At 44.0% G+C, this 15,972-nt stretch overlaps 1 protein-coding gene across 2 annotated transcripts in view; it reads right to left on the bottom strand.

Moving 5' to 3' along the window:
• Positions 1-15,972, bottom strand: part of LOC137525000 (sodium channel protein type 2 subunit alpha-like) — a 173,866-nt gene that overhangs the window by 62,767 nt on the left and 95,127 nt on the right. For both annotated transcript variants that reach the window (XM_068245616.1, XM_068245617.1), the window contains exons 8-11: positions 15,765-15,828; positions 13,527-13,668; positions 10,131-10,334; positions 2,930-3,050 (exon numbers count right to left, since the gene is read on the bottom strand). In XM_068245616.1, coding sequence (XP_068101717.1) covers positions 2,930-3,050; positions 10,131-10,334; positions 13,527-13,668; positions 15,765-15,828 — 531 coding nt within the window. The remainder of the gene's footprint in view (positions 1-2,929; positions 3,051-10,130; positions 10,335-13,526; positions 13,669-15,764; positions 15,829-15,972) is intronic.

Consider the following 15,972-nt stretch of genomic DNA (forward strand, 5'->3'; position numbering starts at 1 on the left):
CACGACATGGCTGCTATGGGCTGGAAAAAGCCCCAGGTGAGTAAAATCTCTTTTACCCTATTCGCCTCTGAAGATCTTTAAATTAAGCCTCCTTAAAGAGACCCTGAGCAGTAGTTAGAATAAAAAATGTCACTTACCTGGGGCTTCCTCCAGCCCACTGTGGGCCACGAGGTCCCCTGGCATCCTCCTAGTCCTGGCTCCTCTCCGTGTCCCTCTGGCGGCTCCCGTTACCGGCGACACCCGGACGGCGGACGGTGTGTCGGGCCGGCTCTTCCTGGATCTTGACACATGGTGTCATCACGCCAGGCGCTACGTATCTTCATGGCGGCCGGCATGACAATCCTGCACATGCACGTTTTTCAAATTCTAAACCGCACATGCACAGGAGTGTCACGCCGGTAGCCATGATGACGCGTAGCGGGCGTCGTGATGGCACCAGTCATGGGGGACATTTTACATTGGGGAAGGGGCAGTGCGTGGAGGTGGCGGATGCAGCATCACAAAGCCGATTTCCTGTAAATTTCATGTTAACATTGATCGGGAATCAGACTGTGGCGTATGGGCAGGCAACAGATCTCTCTCCGATTAGATTCGATCAGAGAGAGATCCGCCTCTTCATGGATCTGCCCACATACATCTTCTAACGTATAAGCACCTTAAGACACACAATGCCAGTTGCCAAGTTTAGGTTATTCCATGAGCAGGATGCATAATCAGGTAGGACACACAAGGATGGAGGGCCTGACGAAGGTCTACAATCTAAATGTATTGAATTGTTGTTCTACTGTCACAAATATTTGTACCTGGGCAGCAGCTGACCCTCATGCGGGTATCCCTGATGAAGGCGAGGGGCCGAATCTGATCGGGCTGACAGAGGGCAACTTTCAGGAGAGTTGCTTATTGTGTAAGGGTACCACTGAAGTTATGTGTGAAGTGATTTCTGCCAGTATGACCCGTACTGGCAGAAATCATGGATGTGAGCAAAAGATGTGAGTGAATGCTTGCTGTACTGCGCTATTACTTGTTTTTATTCAAATAAAAGTTGTCATTGGACCCTTCCACTTAGGGAGTCCCTCCCTTCTTTTCTGATTCATGTCTCCTCACTTTGAGAGTGTCATCTAGGCTTGGAGGCAGCAGTGGGGACAGAGACAGTGTCTGACGACCCTATGGATGGCCGGTGATTGTAAAGGCTATTGAATCGTACATGCACAGGACGTGCAGTGGATCTTCCATTTGTTGGATTACACAGTGCTACAGGTTCAACAAAGTCTTTTTTTTTTCATGGAGCACCTGAAACTCTGCTGCCAACCCGATTCCTTTTCACACTGATTGCAGTTAATCAGGGGCATTTCTCAAAAGGACCGGGGCACCTGTTTGCACCAAAAAAATTGCAAAAGAGGATATGACCCCAATTGTGGGTAGGGCCAAATAATGAATAGAGCATAAATAAACATCAACCCAGGTTACATACTGTGGGTACCATATTACTGTGGAACATTTGTTTTCCCCTTACACTACGTCCCATACAGAGATGGATTAAGATGTAATGGGGCCCTAAGCAAGGGAGAAGATTCGGGGCCCCCTTGTGGTCCTTTTGGTAATCTGAAGTGGAGAGAGGATAAAGAAGATGGCAGGTGGGCCCCTTGACACCCATTAGGCCCCAGGAACCTGCTTAGGTTACCTGGATGATGATTCTGCTCTGGCCCCATATATATAAGTCAAGGAAGCATTACTGCTACTAATGTCACAGTGAAACATACTCCTCAAGTGAGTAGAGATGCTGACTGGAAGAGGGGAAGTGCAAGCTGGATGAGAAGAGGCATTGGCTGGGAGCCGGGTAGAAGGGTTCGTTGGGTGCTGGGTGGGTAGAAATTCTGGCTGGGTGAGAAAAAGTGTTGGGTAGGAATGCTGGCTGAGTGGGGAGGGGTGCTAGCTGTGTGGGTAGTACTGGCCGGATCCACTACTGGGTATATACTGTATATACAGTACTCAACTATAAGTCTAGAAATGTAGGTCTGATTCACTAAATAAGGCCCCGTTCACATTACAAACGCGGACGGCCATGCATGCGGATCGCAACGCATGCGAACGCATGCCTTCCGCGTTTGTATGCGTTGCGTGGCTGATCCCATTACTGAAAAGGGAATGGGACAGCCGCGCATTTTTGCAAAAAATGCTTGCAGCATGCGTTCCCGGACCGCACAGGTCCGGAACGCATGCAGTGTGAACATCAGACAGTGCCCTCTATGCACTGTCTGATGTCGTGGGTGTCGGCCTCCCGCACACGTTTCCAAAACGCGGCTGGAAACGCGTGCAGTGTGAACGGGGCCTCAAAGTATAGGGGTTGACTTATACACGAGTCAGAAGCAACGCTGAGCACACTGAGTAATGTGTGCACTATTAGTGACATTCCCATTTGTAGCGATTTCCCCAGTGATAAGTAACACTTTCATGATAAAGGAAATGCCAAGAAAACACAGGTCTGAAAGTCCTGGCCACAACAATTAACAAGGAAAGGGCAGGGGGAAAATACTGGGCTGCATAAAAGGGACAGAAGGCGTTAATGTCTGCAATACTGTATGCAGTACAGTCATTAACACCTCCGAGTCCCCAAGTGCAACTGTTATTTCTTCCAGGTCCCAAAGTTTAGCCATTAACTCTGCTGGGTAGACTTATACTTGTGTCAGAACAAAATTCCAGCTTAAGAGGGTCAAATATTGGAGTCGACTTATACACAAGGTAGACTTATATTCGAGGATATACTGTACTTGTTTTTTTTTTATTGAGGGATGCTGTATTGTGTTTCTTGGGGGGAGATGAAATTATACAGTAAGTGGAAAGATTTTTAACACATGCTGGAGTTTCCCTTTAAGAAACATACTTAAAGTCTAGTTGTCACTCAAGTTACACTGTAAATTAGTTTACTTACAGGCATCACAAGTATTCTCCTCCTCTTTCTGCTTTTGTTCAGCAGCTGAACCATTCAGCGTATCCATAGAGACTTTAGATGAGCCTTTTCTTTTGCTTACATCGGTCTCCGGGGTCATGTCCTAAATATGATGATGCAAGGTCAGTCATTCTGCTAGAATTGTATTATATAACATATGAATACACTAGAGTCCCAGTTATCCGGAACTCAACTAATCAGAAGTCTCACCCAACCTGAACAAATTGCCGGCAGTACTCACAATTGAAGGCTTAGGCTGTTTGGGGGCTCTGTTGTGCTGAAATACTGGCTTATGCAGCTTCGGCGGAACTAGTCGGACGGGCACAAGAGTGCTCGGGCAGCCATCACTTAGCCCTTACACATCATTATTCTGGTAAGCACCATCTTCCTTCCCTCTTTGGGTCTCTGCATATCCAGCTACACTATTTTTTTCAATCCTCTTACCTTATCCTTCCCATCCTCCCACCTTCCCAGTTTCATCTTTTCACCCTTCACCTTGGTTTCACATAAATCTATTATCAATATGTCTTTTTTCAGGCATTCAGCCAGCACATGAATTGTTATAGGGCACTTTTGTTATAACATGTTTGCTATTGTTATTAGTGTGTTTCCACACCTTACCCTTCTTGTCATTTTATTCATTGCCATTTAGATTGGATTCTTATTCACTAATGAGTAATTACACTATGCACTAAGCACTTTACAGCGACTCATTGTAATTGGGTTAGATAGTATCAACTGTTGGTCTGTGTGCCCTCATTTTTTCTGCAACGCAGTGTGTTTTTCAAAATATTTAAATGTTGTGATAATATTTTTCTATAGATTTTTACAATAACACTGTGTACACTTCTAAAACTCTTGGTTGCAGTTGTTTGAGGCCACACGATCCTTGTGACCGTATTGGTCAATTATTATTAAATATTGGTGCTACCTTATTTATTTATGTTATTCGGGGCCTTTTGTGGCTAAACTGATGGCTGACCTTGGTTTTAAATGTTTTTAAATATGTAAGTTGGCTGAATAAACTTTTTTGGTAATTTACACTCTGTCTTGCATCTAATTCTGTTTATTTCAGAAAGATAGAGATATATAGGGGTTGTCTTTTTCTCTTTTTGTATTAATAGTTCAACTCAGGTCTAACGACCTACTTCCCCCCATATATACATACCTAAATAGCAATTACTGATTGCTTCACTATGCATGCTTGTTTTTATTTTGAGTTTTAACTGAAATACTGGGTTCCACGGCTCCCCCAAGGTTATTATACTTTCAATCATTGTTTTTTAACATTTAATAGAGACTTCTTGGTATGTACAGTATATAGAGTGGGGGAGTACAGGATTAACTAGGCCTATTTTTAACATTCAGTCTCAAACAGCCAGAAAGTACATTTATCCGGCACCAGCCGATCCCCATTGGTCCTGGATAACCGAGATTCTACTGTATAAAGTAAGGGTGGTTGATCCGCAAAGTTCTCAGAGTGCCTCAGTCAGGAGGACCCTCTAACATTTCTAGAGCACCGCACATAATATTTCAAACTGCCCATGTCTGGATCGTGTTCTTGTAGCCCAACTACAGCCAAGACTCTGCACCCAGGCAGGGCAGCCATCAGGGGGGGACAACTGACACTGCAGTGAGGGGCCCAGGGCTTCTGGGGGCCCTGGACCCCCCAAAAGTGATGGAAGGGCCTCATGTGCTGGCTGCGGGCCTGTCGCTCACTAACCAGCACACCGCGTTCCAGCACTGAGAGAAGAGTGACATCAGTGCTTGAACGTGGGGAGCAGATGAATGAGCCCGCTACGGCGGACTTTCTATACTGGGGCACCACCTATATCTGGCTACAGGCTACCTGTACTGGACCATCACCTAAACCTAGCTACCTTTACTGGGGCACCACCTATACCTGGCTACCTATACTGGGGCACCACCTATACTTGGCTTGTTAACCGGAGCCTACCTGTATTTTTGCTAGTATTTGGCTCCACCCACAACATGCCATGGGCACTCCCACTTTTTGCCGCATCATGCTGTGCATGTCTCTTTCGTCAGTGTCGGAGCCATGGACATTTTTCGCCGCAGCGCACTTCACGCATGGACACGGGGTGGTGTGGCTAGTGGAGAGGATACAGCAACCAGTGGGTAAGCCCAGGCCTGATGATATGTGGGGGGCCCCAAAATTTCTGATGGCAGCCTTGCACCCAGGAGAACCATTTTAATAATTTATTTGCTTTAGGTTTCCATAGTAAGGTAGAAGAGTTGCCGTTGCCCATTTTGGCCATTTTTATGGAATCAGGCAGCCATCTCAAGCACACAGATTAGCTGCAAAGACCACTGACTGTTATTGGAAAGCCTTGTTTATTCACTTTTTTTCATCCTGGTAACATAGTAATGGTGGTTTCTGTGCATAAATACCTCACAACCCATTCCAAAGGATGATTTGCATATTTAGCAGTGATGCATTGTGTGAGACCTCATTTGCTCACTCCAATCTGAATAAATGCAAATAACTTGTGTTTTAAGAAAGCAAACTTCTGTTTTGCATAACATTTTAGTAAGAGGGCCTTTTGGTCTCTTTTAGCCCCTTACACACTCCTAGAAGCTCTGGTTCACCATAAAATTGCTGGGCAATCTGTAACTCTTATAATGTGCCACTGTTCCAAAGAGAAAGAAATCATACTCCTGCACATTCTTTGCGGTAGCTAGGCAATGATTTTTCTCCATTAAAAATATGGGGACTTGAGCTTCAAGTCATACTCTAGTTTGGTGCCATAGCTATAGAGAAACAGGCCCAGTCTACATCCTGAGTCTGTTTGTGGCAATAGAAGCCAGGGCTAGAGACAGAACCTTAGGACTCTGAGGCTGTTATTGAGGAAATAAAGGTTATGCTATTACAGTATTATCTTCAGAGCCATGAAATATACATAAGATGTGAGGTCAGATTTCAGAAGTCTAAGCTCAGCAAAGAACAACTGTTAGAACAGATGCTAACACTGTGATTCTCTGATCTTCTAAAGCTGTGTTCTCAATTTTACAGGCAGGGGCAGAACTACATATCTTGGTGCCCCCAAGAAAAACTTTGGATGTGCCATCCCCCCAAATGCTCACACAAATTTTTTTCTGTGGCTATCCTTGGTGACCTTTGCAGCCTGGAAAATCAAAGTAAGTTAGACACCTCATTTAGCCAGTAGTGGTCAGTTGTTTGTTCTATGGGAGCAATAGCTGCAGGTTGAGGGGCATCACTACTGTATATCCATCATGAAACACAATACAAAGCCTTCACTGCTCTTCAGGTTAGGCTGAAGTTTTATTCCAGTGTTTTGGGGGCACATAGGACTCCTTTCTCAAGGATTACAATATAGATTTAAATCAATGGCCCCAGCTGGGAGCTCTGGAACTCACTAAGTGATGGGCCCTGTGTGCAGCAACAGCATTAAGCCACTGCTGCATGTATAGGGCACATCACCACATTAGCTTGTCAGGTTTTGCCTGCATATGCTCAAAACCTGGTGCAGGAGGACACATATGCATGGGAATCTGCTTGCCAAGAGGCCCTTATTCTTGGCTGTTTAAGCAACCTCTTGGGGATAACTGGTGCTGCCAGTTCTGATCAGCTAAGGACTTCTGACTAGCCTGAATATTCTGCCTGACTTCTGTTGTGAACTAGTCTGTTTGACCTTGCTTGATATTTGCATTTGTTGCTGACTTAACCCACTCTAAGCTCTTCCCTTATTGCCAACCGCCTCAGCCTCACCCTGAATTCTGACTTTGCTTGATTGCCACCAGCCCTGACCTCTAGCATGTTCATTGCTTATGTCTGTTGCCCTTACCTCTGGCCTGCCTTCTGCCTCACTTGGTCCATTTTAACCACTACAGGACCATGTCACACCAATGGGCGTGAACGCGGTAGCTCCCCCAGGACCACCTAATGCCGATCAGCATAAAGTCCTGGGGGAGTGAAGTGATTAAGTGGTGGAATCTTTAGGGTTGCAGCCTGCTTGCTATTTGTAGCAAAGTAGTCTGTTGTCCACAAGGGGTGGTGGCCCAACAATGCTTCCGGTAGCAACAAAGGAATTGGCAGAGCTCCTATTCAGGCTGCCACTGAAATGATTACCAATAGAGGTGAGCAATACCCCACAGAGACTTAAATACACGCCTTAAAATCAAAACAGATGCAAACGATGCACTAAACCCTAAAACTAGACAAAATTGAATGCAAGCTAAAACACATGAATGCAGCTCGCCATAAGTAGACTTACATTTTTGTACAACAAGAGGAGATGGCAGCACTTCTAAATGCAGACTGCACCCGCAGTGACCAGCTGCATAGATGTGCAGAGCCTACACATGCGCAGATTACACAACTTGCATTCAAAACAGATGCAGCAAATGGAGGATGTTAGCTTCCAATAAACAGTTTGCGTGCAAGTTGTTCAGTACTAGACTCTTCCACCAGGTTGAGGGGTCCTCACAGAAGAGACCAAACCTCTAACAATTAAATCGGTATAAAACCCTGACATAATATTCAATAAAAACATGTTTTCCTACTGTTTATATGCCATACGGTTAGCATATTTGCTTTTGTGCATAAGTATGATTATTCATTTAAAAATTATACGTTCCTAAAGTACACTTATTTTACTCTGAGAACTAACTTTGCATTTTATTTATAACTGCTTTATTCACCCTTTAACTTAATCAGAAAGCATCAGAAAGCATTTATGCTTGTCTGACTTTAGAGGGTAAAGAGGCGCCCAATGTATATAAAACAGCTTGTGATTGTATTTTATAATGCTATTATGTTTTATGTGTTTATATGTGCGGAGCACTGAGCGCCTCTCTTAGATATCTGTAGGCACTTTTATTTGGCCTGAGGAAGTGGGCATAGTCCCACGAAACGTGTTGCCTGTGCTTAGTATTCAATCAAACTTCCTTACCTAAAGTGAGTTTGTCGTCTGTGAGGTAAGCCACCTCAACCCTTTTTCATTTTATTGATTTCAAAGTGTTTTATAGACATTGGGCGCCTCTTTACCCTCTACTGTACCTTACTCCTCCCACCCTTCTGGGAGGGGAGCCTTGCGCACCTATCCAAGGGGTGCAGGTTTTTTGCTAAGAGAGCGACTGAGTCCAGGACTGCTGGTAAACCTGAGTGAAGTCAGGTTTAAAACACTCCACCTGGCTGAAGTGGTCAGTTGCCCCCTTTGCAACCCATCTTTGTGAGTACCCTTCTATAGAAGTATTTTTTATACCCAATACTTGTGACATACTGCACCATTTGGGCTCCCGTTTGTCTTTGTTTTTTTTCCCTCCCATACTGTACACACTTGTCTGACTTTGTTCAGGGGACCTGGCAGTGTGATAGAAGGCTTTTGTTTACATTTCTCACTTGATACAATTAAACACAAGATAACATTATGTAAAGTTCGGAAGCGGCCAGCTCTGCAGGCAGGGAAGCTTCTAAAGCCTGTGTTAACCCTTTGAATGCAGTTCTAGTAAATAAAAATGCTGGTTGTATATAATATGCTGTAAATAATCTATTACAGCAAAGTAGAAATGCTGGATTTCATTCCACTTTAAACATAGTGTAAACATGGGACAGCTAGCCATAAAATGGTCTACACATTTTCTAGAGAACAACAAAGGAACTGGCAGTGCTCCTATTCAGGCTGCAACTGAAATTATTACCTACATAGATGTTCAACGCCCCCCAGAGACTTAAATACACACCTTGAACCAGGGCCGGCTCGCCCATGAGGCAGGGTGAAACTTTTGCCTCAGGCGGCACTTCTGGGGGGGCGGCACCCGCCCGTCCGTGGGTGTGGGGGGCCGCCCGAGCTGGAGGGGATAGCGGGCAGGAAGGGGGTATTGGGCCTAGCGGCGGGGAGGGGGTCGGACCCCCCCCCTCCCTTGCCTGGCCCCCCGTCCTCTGGCTGCAGCTATTTGTAAGAGGCAATGGGCGGGGATCACTCACCTCTTCCTCGTTCCAGGCCAGCGTGCGCTCCACTGACGTCACTTCCTGCTACGCCGCAGGGGCGGGGCGGGCGGCGATTTCTTTGAAGATTGCCTCAGGCGGCAAAAAGTCTAGGGCCGGGCCTGCCTTGAACAAATGCAAACTATGCACTGAACCCTAAATCTAGATAAAATTGAATACAAATTGATACACATGAATGCAGCTAGCCATAAGTAGACTTATTAGGAGGAGATGGCGGCGCTTCCAAATGCATGCTGCACCTGATTCTGGTACACTTTGTGGGAGACCAATAGCCACTTGGACTTTACACTTTACCTACCACTTTGGACTTTACCTACCATCAGTGTCAGGGTCAACAGGTTATCCATCAGCAGTAACAATGTTCAAACTTTGCTAATATAAATGTATAGACTAGATTTCTGCTCATTATATGTAATACTTGTTTGTTCTTATGGTAGAAGTCCTTTTAGGGACTTTTTAGAATGTTATGTTCTTTAAAGGACAACTGTAATATCCTTAAAAATAGATACTCACCTAAGAGGAGGGAAGGCTCTGGATCCTTTAGAGCCTTCCCATTCCACTCTGCGTTCCCTCATTCCACCTCCAAGCCCCCCCCCCCCCCCCCCGTTCCAGCCTACGACTTTAATGTCCTCAGGAGACCATGGAAGTACGGTACTTGGATCTCTGAGAACTTCTAAAGATGAACGAATCTGTACTGTGCACAGGATGGAGCTGCTTGTCTACGGAAGCACTCGGAGGACCAACTACTCCGAAGAGATTGCCACATATTAATATTTCATGCTATCATTGTTATCATTTTCAGATAGAAGACCCTAGTCAAAGAGAAACAGTGGTTCTGAGCTCTGCTAATGGCAAAGCAGACTTAATTTAATTTTGTGCTGACTCAAGTCTTCAAGTCTGTCTGCCATTAACCCCCACCCTCCTTGCCAAGTAACTATAATAAGAACGGTGGTACAGTTGTGATATCAGACTATTCTCTTTTTGGGGCAATATTAAGAACAGCAGGCCTACCTACCAACCTATCTTTATGTTTGGGAAGCTGAAAAGAGTCCCACAGACAACTTCTGGAAAAGAACGCTTATTTATGCATGAAACCTCATGGGAGGCTCACCAAAACTCAGAAACATATTTATGATGAATTGGAATAAATACAGAGAGAAATAGAGAAGAGTCAATGGGTACAAAAGATGTTACCTGAGATTCTTTTGGCTTATTCTGTGGCTCGTCCATTATAATATACTCTTGACCATACATGCAAGCTTCCTCATCAGTCTCCAGGCGCTGATCCCTATAAGCCCTGACCACCACAGCCTTGGTTATATCGATCAGATAGAAGGAGACAGGAAAAATCACCAGCACAAAGAAGATGGCATAGGTCTTGCCAGCAGCTCGCAGGGTCTAGGGATATTTAGATGACATTATTTGTGGCCATGTGTATCTGTAATCATCTGATGGCAAAATTATTAAGCAAGTTTACGACAGGCAAAAAAAAATTATGAAATGAGAGTGATGTGAAGAGAGAGTTCTCTTCTCCATTCATTACAGGCAGCCACTGAGTTTGAATTACGTAACTGGAAAACAATGGAGAACAATGGAAAACATAAATCCCATCTAAAGTCTACAAGAACAAAAATACCATAAAGTTGTATTCATCATGTTATGGAAATCTCCCCTCTGTCTTCTTCTCCAGTTGGTTCTCCTCCCACCGGCTTCTATCTTCCACAGCTTGTGAATCATCAAATAAGTGCCAGAAGGGAGAGATGGAGGCAGACAAGACAGGAGCCTCCAGGAGGGCAGGACACATGGAGAAGAGGGAGATTAGCCCATGCCTTGAGAGGTAAATATACACACCTTTTCTAGGCTTCCTGTTGAAATGTGTATTTAGCAACAACAGTCTATTATATGTATATCTATGCATTACCAGCTATAACCACAGGGTGGCAGTTTGTTCTAGTAACACATGTCTTATTACATCCTGTGTCTGTAAAAGGGAGTTGTAAATAAACTTGTTTGTATTCTTGGTGTGTAGCAGCCAAGAGATCCATTAGCCCTGAGGCTGAATAGTATCTGTTTCCCCTTCATTCTGCATTGCTGCGCACTAAGAAGCTAGTTTATATAGCATTCTATCACTTCCCCTGTGTAGCTTTACTTGAGGGTGCAACGGAAGGGGACATGGCAATAATGTCTGGGATGAGCATGGTGGGAAAAAAGCAATACTGGGAGATTATTTGGGGAAATGCTAATACTGAGGGAAACTGTTGGGGTAGATAGTTATTCTGGCATGAATGGTAGTGCACATGACAATACAGGGGCCCTACTGGGTGATATTTCCATAACGGGGGATTATTCAGAGATGTTGCTATTACCTGGAGACTATCGGAGATATGGTTATACTGCAAGAACTTTTGGGGTCATGTCAATACAAGAGAACTGGCAGTTGATATGGCGATATTGTTGGGAGTATTGAAGGGGTGTGGCTATAACAGGGCACATAATTATATTTGAAGGACTATTGCTACATTCCTGTATCATTTCCTGTATCCTGTGAATAATAATATGTGCTTGTCACTGACCTCTGCCTCATTTATTCAACATCATTATTGTCTGCCTTTTATATATATCACCCACATTTAATTAGAATATATCTTGCTTTGTGTCTTTTAAATTTTTTGTTTTTTTCCTCATAGGAATAACTGTGGAGTTATGGAGGAGTAGTGATAAACAAACTTCCCACAGTACGGTTCACTAGGTCAACAGGTATACAGTGTACATGGGCCAAAGCTTGGGTACAAAATCACATACTTACCTAAGAGGGAAGTCTGTGGATCCTAATTAGGTTTCCCACAGAGTCCTCCAGGCTCCCATTGCCTCTAAAGATGGCTGACAAGGACTTGGAGGTACGAGGGGAATCATTGGGGAAAAGCAGCTTTTTGTGCTGTGTGAGGAGCAGGAGAGCAGCAGTGTTACATTTGACTTGCACAGCAGAAGGGAGGAGGTGGCACAGCTGTCCTGACTGAGGAGGAATTGAGTGGCTGAGGGTGAGCAATTTGTGTGCCACAGACTCCCAGCCAGCCAGTGTGCTATTGTGTTGAGCTGTAGCATGTCATGTGAGAACATTCAATGAAGCAGAATAAATTGTTGGGTGCTGTGTGATCATTCCAAATCTGGTGTGGGGGGGGGGGGGGGGGGGTGGAGGGACGCATCCTCACAAGTTTGGCTCAGGCAGAAAAAAGTCTAGAACCGACCCTGACAAGAACAGCTGCATCTGTGCAGTAAGCTGAAGCTGCTCATGTACAAGTGGCTTCGTTCTAATGCACTGGTGTGGCCATGCCTGCACCACAGCATTGTTCGTGCCAGACGAGGAGCGCGTCCCCTATCAGCTGGAGGGTTCCAGGCCGTGGAGCACCAGAGGACAGCATGAGAAGACACTGGAGGATCCAGAAGCTTCTCTCTCTTTAGGTAAGTATGTGTTTCTGTACCCGAGCTTCGGCTTGGAACCTCTTTAAGTTTAAAGTTAGTCATCTGAGAAGGTAAAGGTTTGAGTGAGCATAGGAAAGAGAGTTGGGGTAGGTGGTGCATAGGGATAAGAAGAAATAATGTGGGAGGGAGCACATGCAGTCAGCATATATGGTTTGTTCTAGGTAACTTTCTGTTCATCATCTGTGTGAATGGAACTAGTGGTGCTCTTCACAACCTTGTGATCAGGAGTAACTTGTGATCACGAGCCGCTTTTTACGATCAAGAGGTCGTAACTCGTAATCGGCATTAGTGATCGGCTCTCGATTATGAATGCCGATCATTAATGCACTCGTGATTGCACTTGTTACCCGACTTGTGATCACGAGTTACTGGTAATCACTAGTCGGTATTCATGATTAATAACCTGCCGACTTTAGCGGTTAATAGCAAAGCCTCCTTACATGCTAGAAACACCAGAATTGCCAGATATGTTAAGAAGGACAGTGGGAACAAGGGGAATTTTTTTTTTCAAAAAGACCTTATAGTTTTTGAGAAAATTGATTTTACAGTTTTGAAGGAAAAAAGTATACATTTAAATGCAGTAAATGACAGTTAATGTATTTACCACATTTAAATGTATACTTTTTTTCCTTTGAAACTTTAAAATAGATTTTTTTCCCCCCTCTTGTTCCCACTGTTCTTCTTAACATATCTGGCAAATTTGGTGTTTCTAGCATGTAAGGGGGCTTGCTATTAACCGTTAAAGTTGGCAGGTTTTTAATTACAAATATTGACTCGTGATCCCTGATTACATGTGGTTATTTGACTCAAAACTGCACTTGAGTCGGATATGCCTTTACCTTTCTACTCGTGATTGTGATCACGAGTCAATTCATAAGTGGGCGGAGTCGAATTTGTGATCACTCGAATTCGTGACTGGGGGTATCTGAGCACTACTGAATTGAACTAAATACATGCTAGATCCTTGGTTCATGAAAATAACTCTTTCATGAAAATTGACAGTTTTTATAATAAATGTTTGCACAGACAAAACGTCAATTTGTGTAGTTCAGTGAATAATGTTCCTATGAAGCAGTCATTCACGTTACACTATACACAGTGTATACCCACTTGTTTGAAGAGGTCCTCCCAGAAGTCCTGAGTTACCAATCTGAATAGAGAGAAAAATGCCCAGCCAAAATTGTCAAAGCTTGTGTACCCATAATTTGTATTCCCTCCAGTCTTCATGCACACAAATCCTTCTGGGCAGCGACTGAGTAAAGAACAAAAGAAAAACAAACAAACCCTGGTTTAACAAATACAATCATTTTTCTATGCACTTATAATACTCTTTTGATACATACAGAGAGCTTTTGAATCAATATCATGATCAAAGCTTTGAACACACCTACAAGGATTGTCACCAGCAGGGATCTCGACTTGATTCCTCTGGCCACAGTTCTGGGCTGAGTTCTGCACAGACATGATATGAAGCCTTTACTGGGACTGTTCATCCATATAATTAACTATTAAAGAGAAACTGTAGCCAGGAATTGAACGTTACCCCAATCAGTAGCTGATACCTCCTTTCCCATGAGAAATCTTTTCTTTTTCTCAAACGGATCATCAGGGAGCTTGGTCGGTATGGCTAATATTGTGGTGAAACCCCACCCACAGTGTGATGGCCCTGACAGTTTCCTGTCAGTGAACCTCATTGCATTGTGGGAAATAGCTGTTTACAGCTGTTTCCAACTGCCAAAAAAGCAAGCAGCATCTCCTTCCACTGACATCACCTGCCAGCTGTAAAAATGGCACCATGTGATAAATTAATATCATAATCCTGCCTCTGGAGACTAAAGGAGGATTGCTGGGTGAGTGCGGACTCGGTGGGGGTGTGTCAAGGTGCTCACTCGTGGTGTCATACATTTTAAAGAGCTCACGGTCATTTTGCTAAGGGAGAAGGTGGTGGTGAATATTGATGCCCATAACAGAGTTACACTATTTGCTTTCATTTCTCCTTTCTTTTATATGACGTGTTGACCTAGAGCGGAGTCTGAACAAAAGGAAATCTGGAAATCCACTGTGATGTAAACATAAGGACTCTTATTTGTTCTCTGTGTGGACATTTATCAGGTTTGACGCCTAGCTGGACAGGTCTGGAGCGCTGCTTTTGGGAATTTTAATTTGTGACTTTCTTACATCAGATGGTATTAAGCGCGCACCACATATAAAGATAGTACATAACCTCTAGTCTTCTGTACAATTCCATAAGCGTAATTGTTGTGATTGTTTTATGTTTACCATGTGATGAATACACTCCACAAGATCCGCACCGTCAAATATCCATCTTTATTAATCCATAAAAAACAGGTTAAAAGCTGTGTGGGTAAGTATAAGGTGACATACAGGCGTTTCGGGCTGTATCAGTACTTTCTCAAACCATCACAGACCCAATTCATTTTTTCTATACTTTGTGACATACTGCACCATTTTGGCTCCTGTTGTCTCTGTGTTTTCTCCATAGGGTGCTATGCTTACCAGAGGTGTAGCTAGGGTTTTCAGCGCCCGGGGACAAAGACAGTTTTTGCACCCCTCCTCTGGACAAATTGGGCATGCATCAGAATATGGGTGTGGTCATGGGTGGAGCCAAATGTACAAATGCTGTTTAGGTAGCCAGATGTGCCCCCCTTTCCCGTTTAGATAGCCAAATGTGTCCCTTTTTAGATAGCCAGATGTGCCTTCCTTCCCCATGTTTAGATAGCCTATAGTTAGCCAGGTGTGCCCCCGGCCTCCTAGTTCTGCTGCTGTTAACACTTCTGCATTCCTCTGCAGAGTGAGGGAGAGAAGCAGGGGCACCATTCAGCAAACCACCTCTGACTCACTTGGGGGTGCGGTGGCCATGCTTTGTGCCCCCTTACAGTGCTGCGCCCGGGGACAGGTGTCCCCCCTTGCCCACCCATAGCTACGCCTCTGAAGCCTACCCTTCAACACAGATTGTGGGAAAATCACATAGCAGTGTGGTTGCTATGCAATTTTTCTGGGATCCTGTACAACATATAGGAGGAGCTCAATTGCATTTAAAATGCAGCAGGACGTTGATTGCACTCAGAAGAAAATTGTGTTGCAAACAGATCGCATTAATGGAAACGTTCACTGTGTTTTCCATTAGCTTCATTGTACCTAGTGGTTTGCGATCCGCCAGCATTTGGAATCGGATTTCAAAACGCTGGTAATGGAAAAGGGCCCTTACTGATAACTCGTCAGTGTGTTCAGCTGTATCATCTACACAAGGTAGTTCAGTAACTCTGTTATACTGAAAATGTTTGATTTTTTCATTGGGAGTTGAATGAAAAGAAAAAAAAATCTTACCCAGAATCTGAGCTATTTCCACAAATTAAAGAATCCATATGGCCTTCCATTGTATAAATGACAGCTGTAAGTAAATAAAATAATACATACCATAATAATTAATGCCAAATAGTAGTATATTGAAGAGATTGTTAATAGATATTCTATATGATAATCCCCGAAATAGCAACGAAAACAATAATTACAAAGAATTATATCCAGCTACACT

This window comes from Hyperolius riggenbachi, chromosome 7, assembly GCF_040937935.1.
Source record: "Hyperolius riggenbachi isolate aHypRig1 chromosome 7, aHypRig1.pri, whole genome shotgun sequence".
Taxonomy (NCBI): domain Eukaryota; kingdom Metazoa; phylum Chordata; class Amphibia; order Anura; family Hyperoliidae; genus Hyperolius; species Hyperolius riggenbachi.